The 21,499-nt window shown below is 43.2% G+C and overlaps 1 protein-coding gene across 2 annotated transcripts in view; it reads right to left on the minus strand.

The window, feature by feature from the left end:
* Positions 1-21,499, minus strand: part of SLC26A9 (solute carrier family 26 member 9) — a 659,312-nt gene that overhangs the window by 33,631 nt on the left and 604,182 nt on the right. For both annotated transcript variants that reach the window (XM_073615875.1, XM_073615876.1), the window contains exons 18-19: positions 3,928-3,982; positions 2,252-2,397 (exon numbers count right to left, since the gene is read on the minus strand). In XM_073615875.1, the coding sequence (XP_073471976.1) occupies positions 2,252-2,397; positions 3,928-3,982 (201 nt within the window). The remainder of the gene's footprint in view (positions 1-2,251; positions 2,398-3,927; positions 3,983-21,499) is intronic.

Here is a 21,499-nt window from a genome sequence, read left to right on the forward strand (position 1 = left end):
GATCCATGACTGAATTTGGAACCTATATGAACAAAGTGATGGACTTATCATTGGCTCTATTTTGGACTATTTAATATAACACTTTATATCATCAAGTGTTTTTTTCTCAAGCGCTGCTAATGCTATAGCTGGACTGTAACATATTTGTTTTATTTTTTATATATAGCAGCTACTAACTCTATTTGTATTGTTTATTATTCTATAAGTGCTGGGTGAGAGGTATCATTCAATTATTGCTGATTGTCACTTCTTCTTGTTTTAAGTTGACATGCTCTGTTTCTGTCCTACTGTGGGACAGTTACATTGGACAGCTGTGAACTTTCTTTAAGACACAGCAGTTTTACACAAGTGAATTACACTGTGAGTTTATTGGCCTAAACAGTTTTATGCAAACATGGTATTAGGCAACTTATCTTTCTTGCCCAACACCGTGAAATTTACTATTTTTGATTGTGTGTATAACATTATACTACACTACATCTACATTTTCATTTGGCCTGAGCAGTGTTATGCAATTTATCCCCTTTGCGCCGAGCGTATGCATATATGCGGCCATGGCTTTCGGGGGTTATACCGAGATGATGCCTGCAGCTGCAGGCATCATCCCGGTAACGTTTTTTAGAGCGGGCGATTGGCTTTCCAGGGATAACAACTGATGCGGCTAAAAGCCGCTCAATTGTTATCCCGGAGGAGCGGGAGGGGACATCCCCTCCTCCCGCCGCTCTGACTGGGCCTCCCGTCCCACCGGGAGACCCGATCTGTGATCCGGCACTTCCGGCGTCTAGCCACCGACTGGAACGAAGCCGTGAATGGCTTTGTTCCAGTCTCCTGAATGTATACACGGAAGCGACGTCACGTCGTCACTTCCCGTTTACTCTGCTGCCAATGGCGCCGGATTAAAAAAAATATACAGTATTCAGAATCGCCGTTTTCAGTGATCTGCATACTTTGAAGTGAAAAGGAGGGATTGGAGGTCTTTTAGACCCCCGATCCCTCCATAAAGAGTACCTGTCACCACCTATTACTGTCACAAGGGATGTTCACATTCCTTGTGACAGCAATAAAAGTGATCAATTTTTTTTTTTTTTTAAACATAATTTAACAATATAAAAATAAATAAAATAAATAAGAAAAAAAAATGTTTAGAAACGCCACTGTCCCCGCGAGCTCGCGCAGCAAAGAAAACGGAAGACGCGCCCGCATTTGTAAACAGTGCTCAAATCACACATGTGAGGTATTGCCACGATTGTCAGAGTGAGAGCAATAATTCTAGCACTAGACCTCCTCTGTAACGCTAACCTTGTAACCGTATAAAAAATGTAAAGCGTTGCCTATGGAGATTTTTAGGTACCGTAGTTTGTCGCCATTCCACGAGTGCGTGCAATTATAAAGCGTGACATGTTTGGTATCTATTTACTCAGCATAACATCATCGTTTTTTAAAATTCATGAAAGTGTCCCTTTTCCCAAAAAGTTGCATTTAAAACACAGCTGCACAAATACCTTGTGACATAAAATAGTGCAACCAATAAAGTCACAGTGTTGCACAAGCAAGATCACTTGCATGATACCTTAACCCTTTCATGCCTAAGCCTATTTCTGACATTTGGTGTTTACAAGTTAAAATCCGTATTTTTTGCTAGAAAATTACTTAAAACACCCAGACATTATAAATATTATTCTCCATATTCTCCATTTTATTCTCTAGATTCTCTGCTAAAAAAATATTTATAATGTCTGGGTGTTTTAAGTAATTTTCTAGCAACAAATACGGATTTTAACTTGTAAACACCAAATGTCAGAAATAGGCTTAGGCATGAAAGGGTTAAGGTATCATGCAAGTGATCTTGCTTGTGCAACACTGTGACTTTATTGGTTACACCTATACAATTCATGGTTTTGTCTGCAAAATGTGTCTGGGTGCTCAACATTGCATTGAATTACAAATGGAGTTTTTATATTGATTTGTATTTTACTGTAGACTCTGTATCCTATATTTTAAGCCCCTACCAGCACAGTCTGTCCACACCTAAGGTTTGGCATAGCACAACTCTATTAGCTTTCCACACACACATACACAATCTCTTCAAAAGTTCCCAGGTATGGCAATATGTGTATTTAGGTGTGAATAGCTCCAAATTGCCAAGCCCAGTTTTACCATCATAACAACAATCCTATCAATTGTAAATATTGTTCATTTAAATTAATAATTCAAATTATTTGATACATGAAAATCAACATCAGAACCCTACCTCCTTTATGTAGGTTTCATGCTTTGTTCCAATATAGTTGGCCAATGCATATAGCACAGCATCATGTACAGTGAGAAATATATGATCACGATTGAGACCTCCCTCAACAAAAACTCCTCCTTGTTCGATGTCATCATATACTTGAGCTGAAACAGAATACATGTGTGAAAAACTAGTCCTGTGAAATTAATATTTTCTTAATAAGACTGCCGATTCTGTACGTTACCAAACACAACAAACACTTATTTATAGGCTGAATAAGGATAATTTGTATGTATTCCCATAACAAGTGAATGCATCAGAAACAACTACCATAGTTAATTATAGAAAGGAGATCTGATTTTTTACAATGGTAAGCATGCATGTAAAATCATGCAATCATGTCTTCAGCCCTTTCATGCCTGTCTGTTTTACTGCAGTAAAGCAATTTAATGCATCAACATGCAGTTCAAGTCGAAATTTCATTTATTCAATTGTTATTCAATGAAACCTTGCAAATGTTACCAACAGTACTGTTTGCCCTTTCACATATAGTGAGTAAGGGATATGGTTTGGGTTCACCGCTACCATAAGTACCAGGTGAAACCTGTGGGTTCAAGATTTGAGATCACAACTCATTTTTGCATACATTCACCCAGGAGCATTTTCTTTTCAAAAACCATAATGCACTGCATGCTCTTTGAACTGTGGTCATCAGCCTTAGATGGACCAAAGGGAGCTCTCATTTTTTTTAATGTTGTTACACCTTTATTTTAGGTTAAACCTTTTTTGTTTCTTTCTGCAAGGCTTCCTTTTAAAGAAATAGTGGGCTTTATTTTAGGTGTGGTATTTTGAGGTTTTCTTTTTTTTTTTTTTTTGTGGGTCAGAATTTAACAACAAAATGTACCCCCCATTGACTGCAACAGAAGTTGCCTCTAAATTCAGATTTGCAGAATTTTGTACAAGAATCTGGGCAGATTTGCCTATCAGTAGTTGCAAGTTTACATCAATTTGGTGCATGCATCAAGTGGGCACATTGAAATAAAGTAATTAAATAATAATATAAATGCATAAAAATGCATGTATCCTGCAGTTTTTGTATATTTTTAATGCATTTACACAATAGAAATCCCTATTCTGAATGCTTCTCCCACACTTTGTATAATTAATGAGCAAAAACATGCACATTTAAATCCCACAAAAAACATGTCTAAACACATGCAGTTATCGGTGGTGGTGGTGTGCACTACTGCATATGTGTGAGTATAAAATAATTCTAGATGCAGCAACACATGACTTGGTCTGACAGCCCAATGTGACATTCAGGCAAAAAAATGTGTTGTGTATGGTTGCCCCATTGATGATAAACCTTCTGACTATTGCAACTGCAATTTTTTTTCCACTTGCTGTAAAAACCCCTGTATGACTGGACCAGTCCTTCAATATTATCACTGGGGAGATGGAAGGACATCACCTGTAGAAATAAGATGGTGATCACAAAATCTGACGCAATCATTCCCTGACATAAGCATACACAATAATTTTGACCAAATGTGTGTTTTATGGACAAACACCCTCATGCCATCCTTATCTCCAGGAGACACTATCAATTCTCCTGGACAATCCATACATAAGCTGGGTCTTATCAAGTGACCCTGAATTATCTATCAATTAAGTGTTCACTGGGTTTTAATTACCTTGTACATCTGCTAAGTAGAAGTTCACTCCAATCCTTTGGTAACTGGAACACAACTAGTGTGAGAGAAAAAAAACATTAGAAAAAGGGTAATAACATTCAGATGTATGACTAATAAATGTTAATATAGGATAATTGGAAGAGGAAACAAGAACATTGATGTAAGAACAAGAGAATAAAGTGCCCTCTAAGTGCCGACATAAGTACAATGTCCCAGGGCACCACAGATCACATTAGATGCATGCTCATGAAAAAAAAGGTATTGATGTATACAGTATCTCACAACAATGAGTATACGCCCTTACATTTTTGTAAATATTTAATTATATCGTTTCATGTGACAACACTGAAGAAATAGAACATAATATTACAGCGCACACATACAAAAATTACATTTAACTCCTGCAAGGCTATTTAAAACACCTGAACATTTTCAAAAAATATGGGGATATGGTCACACCATATGGCTATATGGTGCTTAAGCCCACTTACTGCATCAAAGTACCCCATTATCAGTGGGTCCTACGCTATTCATAGAACCACCCCATCCCCCCGCCATTACCTCTTATTAGTGTCCACCTGTGATATAGGATGAGTCCTTTATTTCTCCCATATAGAGGAGTGTATTTCTCCCATGGTTCAGAGACGCAGGATCTTTCATTCTATGAATAGCGTAGGAGCCACTGATAATGGGGTACTTTGACGCAGTAAGTGGGCTTAAGCACCATATAGTGTGACCAATTCCCCATATTTTTTTAAAATGTTCAGGTGTTTTAAATAGCCTTGCAGGAGTAAATTGTCATTTTTTTTGTGTGTGCTGTAATATTTTGCTCTGCTTGTATGGTTTTATGGCTGCACCATCTTCAATGTATTTTTTAAGGTGTGCCCCCCAAGTATTTTTTTGTTTAACACTGAATAAATTACACTTTGCTACAATGTAAAGTAGTGAGTGTACAGCTTGTATAACAATGTAAATTTGCTGTCCCCTCAAAATAACTCAACGCACAGCCATTAATGTCTAAACCACTAGCAAAAAAAGTACACCCCTAAGTGAAAATGTCCAAATTGGGCCCAATTAGCCATTTTCCCTCCCTTTGTCATCTGACTCATTAGTGTTACAAGGTCTCGGGTATGAATGGGGAGCAGGTGTGTTAAATTTGGTGTTATCACTCTCACTATCTCATACTGGTCACTGGAAGTTATACATGGCACCTAATGGCAAATACTCCCTGAGGATCTGAAAAAAAGAATTGTTGCTCTACATAAAGATGACCTAGGCTATAAAAGGATTGCCAAGACCCTGAAACTGAGCTGCAACACGGTGACCAAGATCATACAGCGGTTTAACAGGACAGGTTCCACTCAGAACAGGCCTCGCCATGGTCGACTTAAGAGCTCAGCGTCATATCCAGAGGTTGTCTTTGGGAAATAGACATATGAGTGCTGCCAGCATTGCTGCAGAGCTTGAAGGGGTTGGGGGTCAGCCCATCAGTGCTCAGACCATACGCTGCACACTGCATCAAATTGGTCTGTATGGCTGTCGTCCCAGAAGGAAGCCTCTTCTAAGGATGATGCACAAGAAAGCCCACAAACAGTTTGCTGAAGACAAGCAGACTAAGGACATGGATTACTGGAGCCATGTCCTGTGGTCTGATGAGACCAAGATAAACTTATTTGGTTCAGATAGTGTCAAGCGTGTGTGGCGGCGAACAGGTAAGGAGTACAAAGACAATTGTGCCTTGCCTACAGTCAAGCATGGTGGTGGGAGTGTCGTGGTCTGGGGCTGCATGAGTGCTGCCGGCACTGGGGAGCTACAGTTCATTGAGGGAAACCTGAAGCAGAACCTGATCCCCTCCTTTCGAAAACTGGGCCGAAGGGCAGTATTCCAACATGATAAGAACCCCAAACACACCTCCAAGACGACCACTGCCTTGCTAAAGAAGCTGAGGGTAAAGGTGATGGACTGACCAAGCATGTCCCCAGACCTAAACCCTATTGAGCAGCTGTGGGGCATCCTCAAACGGAAGGTGGGGGCGTGCAAGCCTCTAACATCCACCAGCTCCATGATGTCGTCATGGAGGAGTGGAAAAGGACTCCAGTGGCAACCTATGAAGCTCTGGCGAACTCCATGCCCAAGAGGGTAAAGGCAGTGCTGGAAAATAATGGTGGCCACACAAAATATTGACACTTTGGGCTCAATTTGGACATTTTCACTTAAGTAACTTTTGTTGCCAGCAGTTTAGACATTAATGTGTTGAGTTATTTTGAGGGGGCAGCAAATTTACACTGTAGAGCTGTACACCCACTATTTTACATTGTAGCAAAATGTAATTTCTTCAGTGTTGTCACATGAAAAGATATAATAAAATATTTACAAAAATGTGAGGGGTGTACTCACTTTTGTGAGATACTGTATGTGACTTTCAGGAAGAAATATTATATTATGGCAGTTGGAGCACTTAAACATAATCAGTGTTAAATATTTAGGAGTGGGGAGACACCTATCAATTATTAGCAGGTTATTAAATAATTATGAGCTGAAAGCTTCTTAGTTTCAGCAATTAGCTTTACTTTCATAGAGAAATACATTACATGCCTTTTATCATCATAGAACAGAAAGAGAACACAAACAAATGCATATAACACAATATGGACGGTACTTCCTCTGATTACTTTACCATAGATAACACACTATAATACTGCAGCGCCACCTGCTGGATAGATAGGTATAATGCATATACACAGTCACAGTATGTAAGTAGACTGCTGTTGTTCTTCCAACACCGTTTCTCAACAGCATGTGCTTTGTCAAATTACATTCAGCTTCTTCTGGAAATAACTATTACGTTCCTTCAATAAAGGCTTGGTGAGTGCATCGGCAGTCCTCTCTTCTGATGGGCAGTATTGAATGTCAATAACACCTTGCTCTTGATTTTCCCTCAGTAAGTGATATTTAACATCAATGTGTTTTGGTCTTAGGATTGACCCTTTCTGATTGTGTAAGCTTTATACATCCCTGGTTGTCTTCACAAATGGGAATTATTTTTGACATTTCTAACCCAATGTCCACAAAAAGTTGACAAATCCATGTTGCTTCTTGAAACGCGTCTGCTGCTGCAATGTACTCTGCTTCAGTTGACAGTTGGTTGCTTTTGACTAGACTAACTTATGGTTCCTTCCCCATACTGGAAGATGACACAAAAGTACAGAGGGTTCCCCTAAATGGACTTTTAAGGCACTCAATTTGTATTGTATATGAAAAATATATAACAAGGTATACAAAAATATATAAAAGTAAACAAATTTTATTTGTAGAAAAACATTAAAAACAATTATGAGACATTGATAAGTCTATACAGTGCGTATATATAATGCCATAAGAGAGTATATAACAAGACCTCCTCACACCCAACGTGTTTCAGTATATCTATCTAGTCCTTCTTCAGGGGTGTAGAGAAATGGGAGGAGTTCATATACGATTGGTTGATAGAATGATTTAACAATGCTTCATTGTTAACAGGCACTATTTTGCTGGATTGGGTCGTGCGACTGGTCTTTCTAACTCTCCTCTAACAAAGGGATCCCTTTTTGCCTCAGTGTATTCCTTGGGCCGTACCACCGCTGTGGAGTGCAGGAGGAACCCCCTTCTCCCAAGGATACCAATACTCTTCCCTTTCGACATAGATCACCTTGATGTTCTATTATCTATCCTAAGACAGCCATCCCACCAGCTCAAATATGTGGTGCTACTCTAATTGCAAGCTTTTATGTGAACCAACGAAGCATTGTTAAATCATTCTATCAACCAATCGTATATGAACTCCTCCCATTTCTCTACCACCCTGAAGGACTAGATAGATATACCGAAACGCGCTGGGTGTGAGGAGGTCTTGTTATTTACTCTCTTATGGCGTTATATATATATATATATATATATATATATATATATATACGCACTGTATAGACTTATCAATGTCTCGTTATGATTGTTTTTAATGTTTTTCTACAAATAAAATTTGTTTACTTTTATATATTTTTGTATACCTGGTTATATATTTTTCATATACAATACAAATTGAGTGCCTTAAAAGTTCATTTAGGGGAACCCTTTGTACTTTTGTGTCGATTACTGGATGTGGCATTCCCCTCCAACATAGGTTAGCCTTTTGCCTTTTCTTTATACTGGAAGATGAGTCCACTTGTGGATTTGCGGTCTGTGCAGTCCCTGGCCCAATCAGCATCCACATATCCGACCAGTTTTGGATGTGATGTTGCTGGTAACCATAACTTCATCTGAATTGTTCCTTTGAGGTACAGCATCACTCTTTTTACTGCGTTTCAGTCATGCTGACAGGGAGCTGAGACTTTTCTGCATATTATGCCCACTGCTGCGGCTATGTCTGGTCTTGTCACAGTGGCATGTCGCTCCTGAGTCTATGCACCAGCCGCATGGCTTGCCGATCTGTGTTACTTTAAAGGTGCCACTCCATGATGTGTCTGCAGTTTCCTTTGTGGCTGCTTTGACTCTTTCTTTTGTGGATAGCTCTAGCTTTCACAGCTCGGTTTTCCAGATAGAACAGTCCTTTTTAAAGTGACTGGTCCTTTTACAATGAAAAACAGGCTCTGCTTTCTTTGATGTACTTTGTGCCTTTGTACATCTTAGGAGCGTTGTCATCATGGTGCATATTTTCTTTCCTTCTGTCATATTAATTGATTAATTTCCCTTTAACATATTCCAGTTAATTCCTGCTTGGGTGCGGTTTCTAAAGCATTAATAAGAGCAGGATATGTCTGTGGAATGCTGCAGAGGAGCAGGGCAACAGTATGGTTATCTTTGATGTCCTCTCTGATGGTGCGTATCTGCTCTATGATCTCTAGCTTAGCTTTCCCATGGTTACACATATGCTGGCCTTCTTCTAGTCTCATCTTGTATAACTTTCGTAGCAAAAACAGTTTGCTGTTTAGATTTGAACGCTCATGTAATGAAGTCCACATATCTTTGGCCGTTTTCTCTGTTCTTATGTGGATAAGCTGGTCATCTACCTCTAGCAAGCTTATAATCACTTTTGCCTGCCTATCTTTTCTATCCCATTCCTCCATCTCTCTGTTTGTGGCTCAGTCTGTATTCAGCACTTGCCACAAGTCATCCTTGTTCAGAAACATTTCTAGTTTAAACTTCCATAGCTGGTAATTGGCATTGTTCAGCTTTGCAACTGTAAACTTCACAACTTAATTGCTTGCCATCTTTCAGCTGCTTGCATACAGTACTCACAGACTTGCAAAATTATTTTTCCAGTGCCTGGGGTGTTGCTGGGTGCCTGTAGTGTCCTCTCCAATGCCTGGGCCCATAACCTATTAGCAGGTTATTGAATAATTATGAGCTGGAAGCTTCTTGTTTCAGCAATTAGCTTTACTTTCATGGAGAATTATATGCTTTTTATCATCATGGAACTGGAGGAGAACACAAACAAATGCATACAACACAATAAGGATTGTACTTCTTCTGATTACTTTACCATAAATAACACAATATAAGCGCCACCTACCGGATAGATAGGTATAATGCATATACACAGTCACAGTATGTAAGCAGACTGCTGATGTTCTTCCAACATCAATCTTTTTTTATTTTAGATTTAGGATTCAATACTGTTGCTTATGCAACCTACACCAGGGACCCCACAAGCAGTGTATGTGTACCTGACATATTTTTTTCCCCTTTTCTAACTGAAACATTTTGGTATAATAGAGCTTGAGGTGATTGTAGCTATATTAGTACACAGAAACAATCGAGTACTGTCTGTGATACTTTTTTATTTGCACTAACGTGCAATTTTTCAGGACAAGCTTTCAGGGTATGTCCCCTTCGTCAAGGTCTCAGCAGTACTGACTGATTCACAAAAGTTTTAGCAGAATGTTAAAAAAACCACAATCTCTGAGAGAAAGAAAAAAAGAAAAAGAAACAAAGAAAATTGGATGGTACAAAATGGCATACAACTCTCATAACACCTTTCATTCAAAGTCTTAGAACACCTTGACTGCTGAGTAGGGATGAGCTTCGTGTTCGAGTCGAACCCATGTTCGACTCGAACATTGGCTGTTCGGTCGTTCGCCGAATTCTGAACTTTATGGGTCGTTCGCGCCAAATTCGTGTGGCGCGTCACGGCCCATAATTCACTGCGGCATCGCAGTGCATTGCTGGCTGATGATTGGCCAAGCATGCACTATGACCCGCATGCTTGGCCAATCACAGCGCCGCGTTAACAGAGAGCCGTAATTGGCCAAAGCCAAGGAGGCTTTGGCCAATTATGGCTCAGGGGATTTAGTACACGCCCCACACTATATAAGGCCGCCTGCACGGCGGCCCTGTGTAGTGTGTGTTCCGGCGTACATTGAGAGAGAGAGACAGACAGTGACATTTGATTTGAGTTAGCAGATTAGGCAGGACAGTCAGTCAGTTAGCTGCACTTAAAGTGTATTGTCTATATATATGCATCCCAGGTGTTGCATATATATATATATATATACACTGTATTCAGTTTAGCTAGATCCGTTCCTGTTATCTTCTAGACTATTTACATTTAGTGCAGTGTGTCCTGCTCACAGTGTTCAGCTAGATCCGTTCCTGTTATCTTCTTACTGACAGGCAGGCTTGTCTTGTTACAGTATTTTGAAGAAAATTACTGGTGTTCTTTTGATCCTATTAGTACCACAGTCAGGCAGCTAGACTATTTACATTTAGTGCAGTGCGTCCACCTCACAGTGTTCAGCTAAACCTACAAGCTAGTGGGGTGCATCCTGCTCACAGTGTTCAGCTAGATCCGTTTCTGTTATCTTCTTACTGACAGGCAGGCTTGTCTTGTTACAGTAAATACAGCTACCTGAAGAAAATTACTGGTGTTCTTTTGATCCTATTAGTACCACAGTCAGGCAGCTAGACTATTTACATTTAGTGCAGAGCGTCCTGCTCACAGTGTTCTGCTAAACCTACAAGTTAGTGGGGTGCGTCCTGCTCACAGTGTTCAGCTAGATCCGTTTCTGTTATCTTCTTACTGACAGGCAGGCTTGTCTTGTTACAGTAAATACAGCTACCTGAAGAAAATTGCTGGTGTTCTTTTGATCCTATTAGTACCACAGTCAGGCAGCTAGACTATTTACAGTTAGTGCAGTGCGTCCTGCTCACAGTGTTCTGCTAAACCTACAAGTTAGTGGGGTGCGTCCTGCTCACAGTGTTCAGCTAAACTTACAAGTTAGTGGGGTGCGTCCACCTCACAGTGTTCAGCTAAACCTACAAGCTAGTGGGGTGCGTCCTGCTCACAGTGTTCAGCTAGATCCGTTTCTGTTATCTTCTTACTGACAGGCAGGCTTGTCTTGTTACAGTAAATACAGCTACCTGAAGAAAATTGCTTGTGTTCTTTTGATCCTATTAGTACCACAGTCAGGCAGCTAGACTATTTACAGTTAGTGCAGTGCGTCCTGCTCACAGTGTTCTGCTAAACCTACAAGTTAGTGGGGTGCGTCCTGCTCACAGTGTTCAGCTAAACCTACAAGTTAGTGGGGTGCGTCCACCTCACAGTGTTCAGCTAAACCTACAAGCTAGTGGGGTGCGTCCTGCTCACAGTGTTCAGCTAGATCCGTTTCTGTTATCTTCTTACTGACAGGCAGGCTTGTCTTGTCACAGTAAATACAGCTACCTGAAGAAAATTGCTGGTGTTCTTTTGATCCTATTAGTACCACAGTCAGGCAGCTAGACTATTTACAGTTAGTGCAGTGCGTCCTGCTCACAGTGTTCTGCTAAACCTACAAGTTAGTGGGGTGCGTCCTGCTCACAGTGTTCAGCTAAACCTACAAGTTAGTGGGGTGCGTCCACCTCACAGTGTTCAGCTAAACCTACAAGCTAGTGGGGTGCGTCCTGCTCACAGTGTTCAGCTAGATCCGTTTCTGTTATCTTCTTACTGACAGGCAGGCTTGTCTTGTTACAGTAAATACAGCTACCTGAAGAAAATTGCTGGTGTTCTTTTGATCCTATTAGTACCACAGTCAGGCAGCTAGACTATTTACAGTTAGTGCAGTGCGTCCTGCTCACAGTGTTCAGCTAAACCTACAAGTTAGTGGGGTGCGTCCACCTCACAGTGTTCAGCTAAAGCTACCTGTAGAAGGTTGGTGGTGTTCTCATACTACAGGCAGGCAGTTGATTTTGCTAGCTGCAGTATCAGTACATATATATATATATATATATATATATATATATATATATATATATATATATCCCAGCTTAGTGCAGCTACAGGCCATTAGTATGTCTGGAAGGCCAAGAAGGAGAGGCAGACAGTCACAAGCCAATAAGAGAGGGCAAGCAGGCTCTGTGTCTAGTGCTGGTCGTGGAGACGGTGCATCCTCATCAGCACGTGGCCATGGGACACGCTTGGCCTTTTTTTCGGCAGCTGGCCATGTTGAGCCGCAACATGCGGAAGACTTGGTCGAGTGGATGACCAAGCCGTCCTCATCCTCCTCATCCTCTCTCACCCATGCCCAGGGTACTTTGTCTGGCAAAGCAGCGGCCTCTTCCCTCGGCTCAATGTCATCAGTGACTCCTTCCCTAGCCCCACCATGTCCTCCTGAGGAGTCCCTCGAACTGTTTGACCACAGTGTTGGGTACATGCTCCAGGAGGATGCCCAGCGTTTGAAAGGCTCTGATGATGATACTGAGCTCGATGAAGGCAGTAACATGAGCACGGACAGAGGGGGTGCCCAAGAAGGACAGCAATCTGGCAGTCATGCTCCCCCTGCTGCAGCATACTGCCAGGTTTGCTCCAGTGATGAGGAGGGAGGGGATGATGAGGTCACTGACTCAACGTGGGTGCCTGATAGGAGAGAGGAGGAGGAGGAGGAGGCGGCACATCACCAACAAGGCAGGATGCCCTCCAGGGGCCAGCCTAAGGGCAGCACATTGACTGCATCACACCCCAAAGCTCCACATGTGCAGGGCGCTGCAGTCTCTGCGCGTTATTCAAAAAGTTCTTTGGTGTGGGCCTTTTTTGAGACAAGTGCATCAGATCGCACCGCTGCTATTTGCAACATATGTCTCAAGCGTATCTCGCGTGGCCAAAACATCTCCCGCTTGGGTACCACATGCTTGACCAGACATATGTTGACCTGCCATGCAGTTCGTTGGCAAGCGTATCTAAAAGACCCACACCAAAGAACAAAGAGGACCTCTCCTTGCTCCTCATCAGCTGAGATTTCCAACCCCACTAGACCTTCAGTCCTCTCTGAGACCTGCACTGAGAGGAATGAAGGTGTAGAATTAGGTGTGTCACAGCCAAGTACTTGTGGGCAATCTGATTTTGGTACACCGACGTCAGATTGTACCAGGCAAATTTCCCTGCCCCAGCTGCTGCACCGCCGAAAGAAGTTTGCTCCCAGCCATCCACATGCTCAGCGGTTGAATGCTAGCTTGGCAAAATTGCTAGCACTTCAACTGCTGCCTTTTCAGTTGGTAGACTCTGCCCCCTTCCGTGAGTTTGTGGAATGTGCGGTTCCTCAGTGGCAGGTACCCAAACGCCACTTTTTCTCACGGAAGGCGATTCCGGCTCTCTACCAGCATGTGGAAGGCAATGTCCATGCCTCGCTGGACAGGGCGGTCAGCGGTAAGGTGCATATTACCGCTGACTCATGGTCCAGCAGGCATGGACAGGGACGTTACCTAAGTTTCACGGCGCATTGGGTGACTCTGCTGGCAGCTGGGAAGGATGCAGGACAAGGTGCAGTAGTGTTGGAGGTTGTTCCGCCACCACGCCTCCAAAATGCTAATGATTGTGACACACCTCTCTCCTCCACCCCCTCCTCTTCTTCTTCCTCCATGGCCTCTTCCTCGGAACCAGCGGTGCTCCGTAGTCATTCAAGGGGCTACGCAAGTACGCAGGCCAAAAGATGCCATGCGGTGCTTGAGCTGGTGTGCTTGGGGGACAGGAGCCACACTGGGGCAGAGGTTCTGTCAGCTCTGCAGGGGCAGGTTCAGAGGTGGTTGACGCCACGCCAACTTAAGGCAGGAATGGTGGTTTGCAACAATGGCACCAACCTCCTCTCTGCCCTCCGACAGGGACAAATGACCCATGTGCCCTGTTTGGCTCACGTCCTTAACTTGGTGGTGCAGCGGTTCTTGGGCAGGTACCCGGGCTTACAGGATGTCCTGAGGCAGGCCAGGAAAGTCTGTGTGCATTTCCGCCGGTCATATAATGCCAGTGCTCGGCTGACGGACCTCCAAAAGGAGTTTAACCTGCCCAAGAACCGCCTAATCTGTGACATGCCTACCAGGTGGAACTCAACGTTGGCCATGCTGCAGCGGCTGCACACGCAGCAGAGGGCCATCAATGAGTACCTGTGCGACTATGGCACCAGGACAGGGTCAGGGGAGCTTGGTTTTTTTTCCCCACGCCAGTGGGCCATGATCAGGGATGCATGCACTGTCCTGTCACCATTTGAGGAGGCCACGAGGATGGTGAGCAGTGACAGTGCATGCATCAGTGACACTGTCCCCCTTGTCCACATGTTGGAGCACACGCTGCGTGGAATAATGGACAGGGCACTTGAGGCAGAACAGAGGCAGGAAGAGGAGGACTTCCTTAGCTCTCAAGGCCCCCTTTATCCAGACAGTGTTCCTGCGTGCCTGCCGATCACACAGGAAGAGGAGGAGGAGGAGGAGGAGGAGGAGGAGGAGGAAGATTGTGTCAGTATGGAGGTGGAGCCTGGCACTCAGCATCAGCAGCAGTCTTTAAGGGATCAGTCCCAAGAAACACATGGACTTGTACGTGGCTGGGAGGAGGTGGCTGCGGACCATGTTGTCCTTAGTGACCCAGAGGACTCCGGACCGAATGCCTCAGCAAACCTACGCTGCATGGCCTCCCTGATCCTGCAAAGCCTGCGTAAGGATCCTCGTATTCGTGGTATCAAGGAGAAGGACCAATACTGGCTGGCAACCCTCCTTGATCCACATTACAAGGGTAAGGTTGCGGACCTTATTTTGCCATCGCAGAGGGAGCAGAGGATGAAACATCTTCGGGAGGCCTTGCAGAAAGGTCTGTGCAACGCGTTTCCAGAGACTGGGAGGTTACAAACTCCTGTTTCTGGACAACGTGTTGCTGAGGCTTCGGTCAGTCAAAGAAGGAGCGGTGGAGAAGGTGGCCGTCTGACCGATGCGTTCAGACAATTTTTTGGTCCGCAGCCCCAAGGTATGATCGGTTCCAGCAACCATCGCGAGCGTCTGTTTTACATGGTGCAGGAATACCTAGGGGCAAGATCAGACTTGGACACCTTTCCCACCGAAAATCCTCTGGGTTACTGGGTCTTGAGGATGGATCACTGGCCAGAGCTTGCACAGTATGCAATTGAGCTACTGGCCTGTCCTGCATCCAGCGTTCTTTCGGAACGCACATTCAGTGCTGCTGGAAGCGTGGTAACCGATCACAGGGTGCGTCTGTCCACTGACTCGGTCGATCGACTGACCTTCATAAAAATGAATCAGTCTTGGATCACCACCAGCTACCAAGCACCTGATGCTGATGTAACCGAATAATTTTTTTAAAAATCTCAGATCCCTTCAAAGACTGCCTATGCTGATGCTGAGTGACTATCCCTGAGTAATTATCCTCTTCCTCCTCAATCATCACGCTGATAGCTTGTAAGAACATTTTTGGTTCTGGGCACCACCACCAGTGCCTAAGGCACAATTTTTCAGCCCCTGTTTAACAGGGGCGTGTAATTACAATTTTTGATGTAATACTTTGCAGCAGGGCTCGTTCCTGCATTCCAACTAGAGTGTCTGTGAGGGGTTGCAGTGTTGTGGCACCAGCACCAGTGCCTAAGGCCCATTTTTTCTGCCCCTGTTTAACAGGGGCGTGTAATTACAATTTTTGATGCAATACTTTGCAGCAGGGCTCGTTCCTGCGTTCCAACTAGAGTGTCTGTGAGGGGTTGCAGTGTTGTGGCACCAGCATCAGTGCCTAAGGCCCATTTTTTCTGCCCCTGTTTAACAGGGGCGTGTAATTACAATTTTTGATGCAATACTTTGCAGCAGAGCTCGTTCCTGCGTTCCAACTAGAGTGTCTGTGAGGGGTTGCAGTGTTGTGGCACCAGCACCAGTGCCTAAGGCCCAATTTTTCAGCCCTTGTTTAACAGGGGCGTGTAATTACAATTTTTGATGCAATACTTTGCAGCAGGGCTCGTTCCTGCGTTCCAACTAGAGTGTTTGTGAGGGGTTGCAGTGTTGTGGCACCAGCACCAGTGCCTAAGGACTAATTTTTCAGCTCCTGTTCAACAGGGGCATGTAATTACAATTCTTGATCTAATATTTCACAGCAGGGCCCTGTGAGGGCTTACAGTGTTGTGGCCACAGCAACACCTAAGGCCCAAATTTCTGCTGAGTATATAGGGCAGGACCCTACTTTCAAACAACTAACTTACAAACGACTCCTACTTGCAAACGGAAGGAGACAACAGGAAGTGAGATGAAATCTACCCCTAGGAAGGGAAATTCTCTCCTGTAAGAGTTAATATGGGAAAAACATTTCTCCTTTCCACTGATGCTTTCCAATCCATTGGGACAGAAAGTGAGGTGAAATCTTCTGAAGAGGAGGAAAGACAGCAAAACAAATGTCACAGGGGTGATAACCCTTCCCTATGTTTTCCAAAAAGCTTAAAAAAGATTTTTTTGGCTGGAGCTAAACACGTTAAAAATGTACCCGTTCAAAATTACAAAGAGATTCTACTTAACAACAAACCTACAGTCCCTGTCTTGTTTGCACCGCCTGTATACTGCTGTTCAGAGTATATAGGGCCTGGTGGCCCCACACCTTTCCTTATTTTAATTTGGGTGTGGGGTTCCCCTTAATATCCATACAAGACCCAAAGGGCCTGGTAATGGACTGGGGGGTACCCATGCCGTTTGTCTCACTGATTTTCATCCATATTGCCAGGACCCGACATTACATTAAACCCAAAACAATGCGCCCTTCTCAAGTTACATAGTTACATAGTTAGTCAGGTTGAAAAAAGACACAAGTCCATCCAGTCCAACCATAAAAAAAAAAAAAAAAAAAAACGTACAATCCAATATACCCAATACTATACCCACAGTTGATCCAGAGGAAGGCAAAAAACCCCAGCAGAGCATGCTCCAATTTGCTACAGCAGGGGAAAAAATTCCTTCCTGATCCCAGAGAGGCAATCGGATTTTCCCTGGATCAACTTTACCTATAAATGTCAGTACCCAGTTATATTATGTACATTTAGGAAAGTATCCAGTCCTTTCTTAAAGCAATCTACTGAGCTGGCCAGAACCACCTCTGGAGGGAGTCTATTCCACATTTTCACAGCTCTTACTGTGAAGAAACCTTTCCGTATTTGGAGATGAAATCTCTTTTCCTCCAGTCGTAAAGAGTGCCCCCTTGTCCTCTGTGTTGACCGTAAAGTGAATAACTCAACACCAAGTTCACTATATGGACCCCTTATATATTTAAACATGTTGATCATATCCCCCCTTATTCTCCTCTTCTCAAGAGTGAACAAATTCAGTTCCTCTAATCTTTCCTCATAGCTGAGCTCCCCCATGCCTCTTATCAGTTTGGTTGCCCTTCTCTGCACTTTCTCCAGTTCCCCGATATCCTTTTTGAGAACTGGTGTCCAAAACTGAACTGCATATTCCAGATGAGGTCTTACTAATGATTTGAACAGGGGCAAAATGATATCTCTCTCTCTGGAGTCCATACCTCTCTTAATACAAGAAAGAACTTTGCTCGCTTTGGAAACCGCAGCTTGGCATTGCATGCTATTATTGAGCTTATGATCTACCAAAACCCCCAGATCCTTCTCCACTACAGATTCCCCCAGTTGTACTCCCCCTAGCATGTATGATGCATGCATATTCTTAGCCCCCAAGTGCATAACTTTACATTTCTCAACATTAAACCTCATCTGCCACATAGTCGCCCAATTAGACAGAGCATTGAGGTCAGCTTGTAAATTGGAGACATCCTGTAAGGACGTTATTCCACTGCATAGCTTGGTGTCATCTGCAAAGACAGAAATGTTACTTTTGATCCCAGATCCAATATCATTTATAAAGATATTAAAGAGTAAGGGTCCCAGCACTGAACCTTGGGGTACACCACTGATAACCTTAGACCATTCAGAGTAAGAATCATTAACCACTACTCTCTGAATTCTGTCTTTTAGCCAGTTTTCTATCCATTTACAAACTGATATTTCCAAGCCTGTAGACTTTAACTTACACATGAGCCGTGTGTGCGGAACTGTATCAAACGCTTTTGCAAAATCCAAATAAACCACGTCCACAGCCACCCCTCTGTCCAAGGTTTTACTTACCTCTTCATAAAAAGAAATCAGGTTTGTCTGACAACTTCTGTCTTTCATGAACCCATGCTGTCTGTTGCTTAAAATGTTTTTTTCCAGCAAGAACTCGTCTATGTGGTCTTTTATTAAATGCTCCAGTATCTTCCCGACTATAGAAGTTAAACTAACAGGTCTATAGTTACTTGGTAAAGACTTTGATCCCTTTTTAAATATAGGCACCACGTTCGCCCTGCACCAATCCAGCGGTACTATTCCCGTCATTAATGAGTCCCTAAAAATTAGAACAATGGCTTTGAAATTACAGAGCTCAATTCTTTTAGGATCCGTGGGTGGATGCCATCAGGTCCAGGTGCTTTATCCACCTTTATTCTGTCTAAATATTTCTGGACCATATCCCTTTTGAGCCATTGTGGATCATTGGGGGGCTGTGTCAATACCACCCCCCTTATGGACATGAGCTTCCCCATGCTCTTTTGTATATACAGAGCTGAAGAAAGTATTTAATAAATTAGCCTTCTCCTTGTCCCCAGTCACCCACTCTAGATTATTTTGTAAAGGGCCTACATGCTCAGACCTGACCTTTTTACTATTAATATATTTGAAGAATTTTTTGGGGTTTGTCCTACTATTTTTTGCGATCTCTCGTTCATTTTGAATTTTTGCACCCTTGATTTCCTTTTTACATATTCTGTTAAATTCTTTGTAGCATTTAAATGACACTAGTGTTCCTTCATTTTTATATTTTTTAAAAGCTCTTTTCTTATTGTTTATAGCTTTTCTAACTTTGACCGTGAGCCACATAGGTTTTCTTTTTAGCCTTTTAAACTTATTGCCCATGGGAATATACTTTGCAGTGAGGTCCCAAACAGTCTTTTTGAAGAATTCCCATTTCTGTTCTATGTTTATCGCTGCCAATATTCCCTCCCAGTCTAAGTCCTCGAGAGCAGCCCTCATCCTTGGAAAATTTGCTCTCTTGAAGTTAAGTGTTTTAATCTTTCCCTTATGTATTTCTTGTTTACAGCTAACATCAAATGAAATCATGTTATGGTCACTGCTACCCAGGTGTTCCTTTATCTGCACATTAGTAATAAGCTCTGCATGGTTTGAGATTACCAGGTCCAACAGAGCTTCATTCCTAGTTGGGGCCTCAATAAACTGGACCATAAAATTGTCCTGTACTAGGTTTATAAATTTTTGCCCTTTAACTGTCCCAGCAGTGCCATTACTCCAGTCAATTTCTGGGTAGTTAAAATCTCCCATTATTATCACTGTCCCAGCCCTTGCAGCCCTTTCCATCTGTGCAAGGAGCTGAGTCTCCACCTCCTCGTTAACATTGGGTGGTCTATAACAAACTCCAATGATTAACTTTGAACTACGCCCATCTATATGTAGTTCCACCCATAATGCTTCAGACTCATCACACTCTCCATCAATCAGGTCCTCTTTCACACTTGCTTTGAGATCACTTCTCACATAGAGACAGACCCCGCCACCTTTCCTTTTTACCCTGTCTCTCCGAAAGAGTGCATAGCCAGGAATATTAATAGCCCAGTCATGTGAGGATTGAAGCCAAGTTTCAGCAATACCGATTACATCATAGTTCACTTCATGCACCAGAGCTTCCAACTCACCTATTTTGCTTGGCAGACTTCTGGCATTGGTGAACAAACACTTTAATGCATTATTACATTTTGGTCTGGTGTTTTTCATATATTTTTTAGTAGTACAAATGGCACTACAGTTTCCAATGGCTGTTTGCAACATGGGAAATTTCTTGACACCTGCCATAACCCTCCCCCCATCTGTCCCCATTCCACCCTCCATTAATGTCTGACCCCTAACTGACCTGTCTTCTTGATGTAATTCTAGTTCACCCTCCCCCCTCAATCCTAGTTTAAATACTCCTCCAGCCTTCCTATAAACCTCTCCCCCAGCACAGCAGACCCCCTTCCATTCAAGTGCAAACCGTCTTTAGCATATAGGTTGCACCCAAATGAAAAGTCAGCCCAGTGCTCTAGAAACCCAAATCCCTCCTCCCTACACCAGGTCTTGAGCCATGCATTCAGCTCTCTAATCACCCACTGCCTTTCCTGTGTTGCGCATGGCACAGGCAATATTTCAGAGAATATCACCTTGGAGGTCCTTCCCTTCAACTTGCAGCCTAGTTCTTTAAATTGATTCTTAAGGAGCCTCCACCTTCCATGTATACTGTCATTGGTTCCAACGTGGACCAAGACAGCTGGGTCATGCCCAGCCCCTCCCAGTAATTTATCCACCCGGTCCACCACATGCCGAACCCTAGCACCAGGGAGACAGCAAACCATTCGGTTGAGGCGATCCTGGCGACAAATTATTCTATCAGTCCTTCTGATTATAGAATCCCCTATAACCACCAACTGTCTAGGCCTACCTGCACTCCCCTCACCACCTTTACTAGATGGGCTGCTCTCCCGGCTGTTAGGGATAGCAGTGACATCTAGGGCTGCCACCTCTGTGTTTGCCACCTCCACATCTTCACCCAACTTGGCAAATTTGTTTTGATGCACAAACACAGGACTGGCCTTCCTATTCTGCGAGCCCCTTCCACTCCCTCTAACTACATTAACCCATCTTCCTATCTGATAATGCTGACTTGCCCCTCCACCCCCCACATCAACCCTACTGACCACCTGCTCAGCGAGCAGAGGACCCCCTTCAAGGTTGTCCTTTCTGCCCAGTGTTGCAACTAGCTCCTCCAGATCTCTAATGCGAGCTTCCAGAAGGGCAACCTGCTCACATCTGTCACAGCGGTATGCATCCTGGAGCTGTTGCACCAATTTTGCACCAAGTTCTCACCACTGTGCCCAAATGCCAGGCAAAGGGGTGTTAGCCCCCTACAAAAAAATGTGAGCAAACGTCCTAATGAAAATTAATCCAAAGCTGCCACTTTAAAAGTATAAACTGAGCAGATCTTTCTATTGTTTCTAAGAGCCCATAAACGGCCCCTGCGAATCAATAAAAGTGGCGCTAAATGACAGTGTTTATACTATCTAGTATTCAGAAGGTTCTGTAAACTAAAGTGATCTAGTGCTGTAGCAAACAATATATATATATATATATATATATATAAACCATAAATGAAAAATCTCATCAATGTACAAGTGAAAATCGTGACAGTGCCAATAAAGGTGTACCATACACAGAGCAATTTATATCGCAATTTG

Source organism: Aquarana catesbeiana, linkage group LG02, assembly GCF_042186555.1.
Source record: "Aquarana catesbeiana isolate 2022-GZ linkage group LG02, ASM4218655v1, whole genome shotgun sequence".
NCBI lineage: Eukaryota > Metazoa > Chordata > Amphibia > Anura > Ranidae > Aquarana > Aquarana catesbeiana.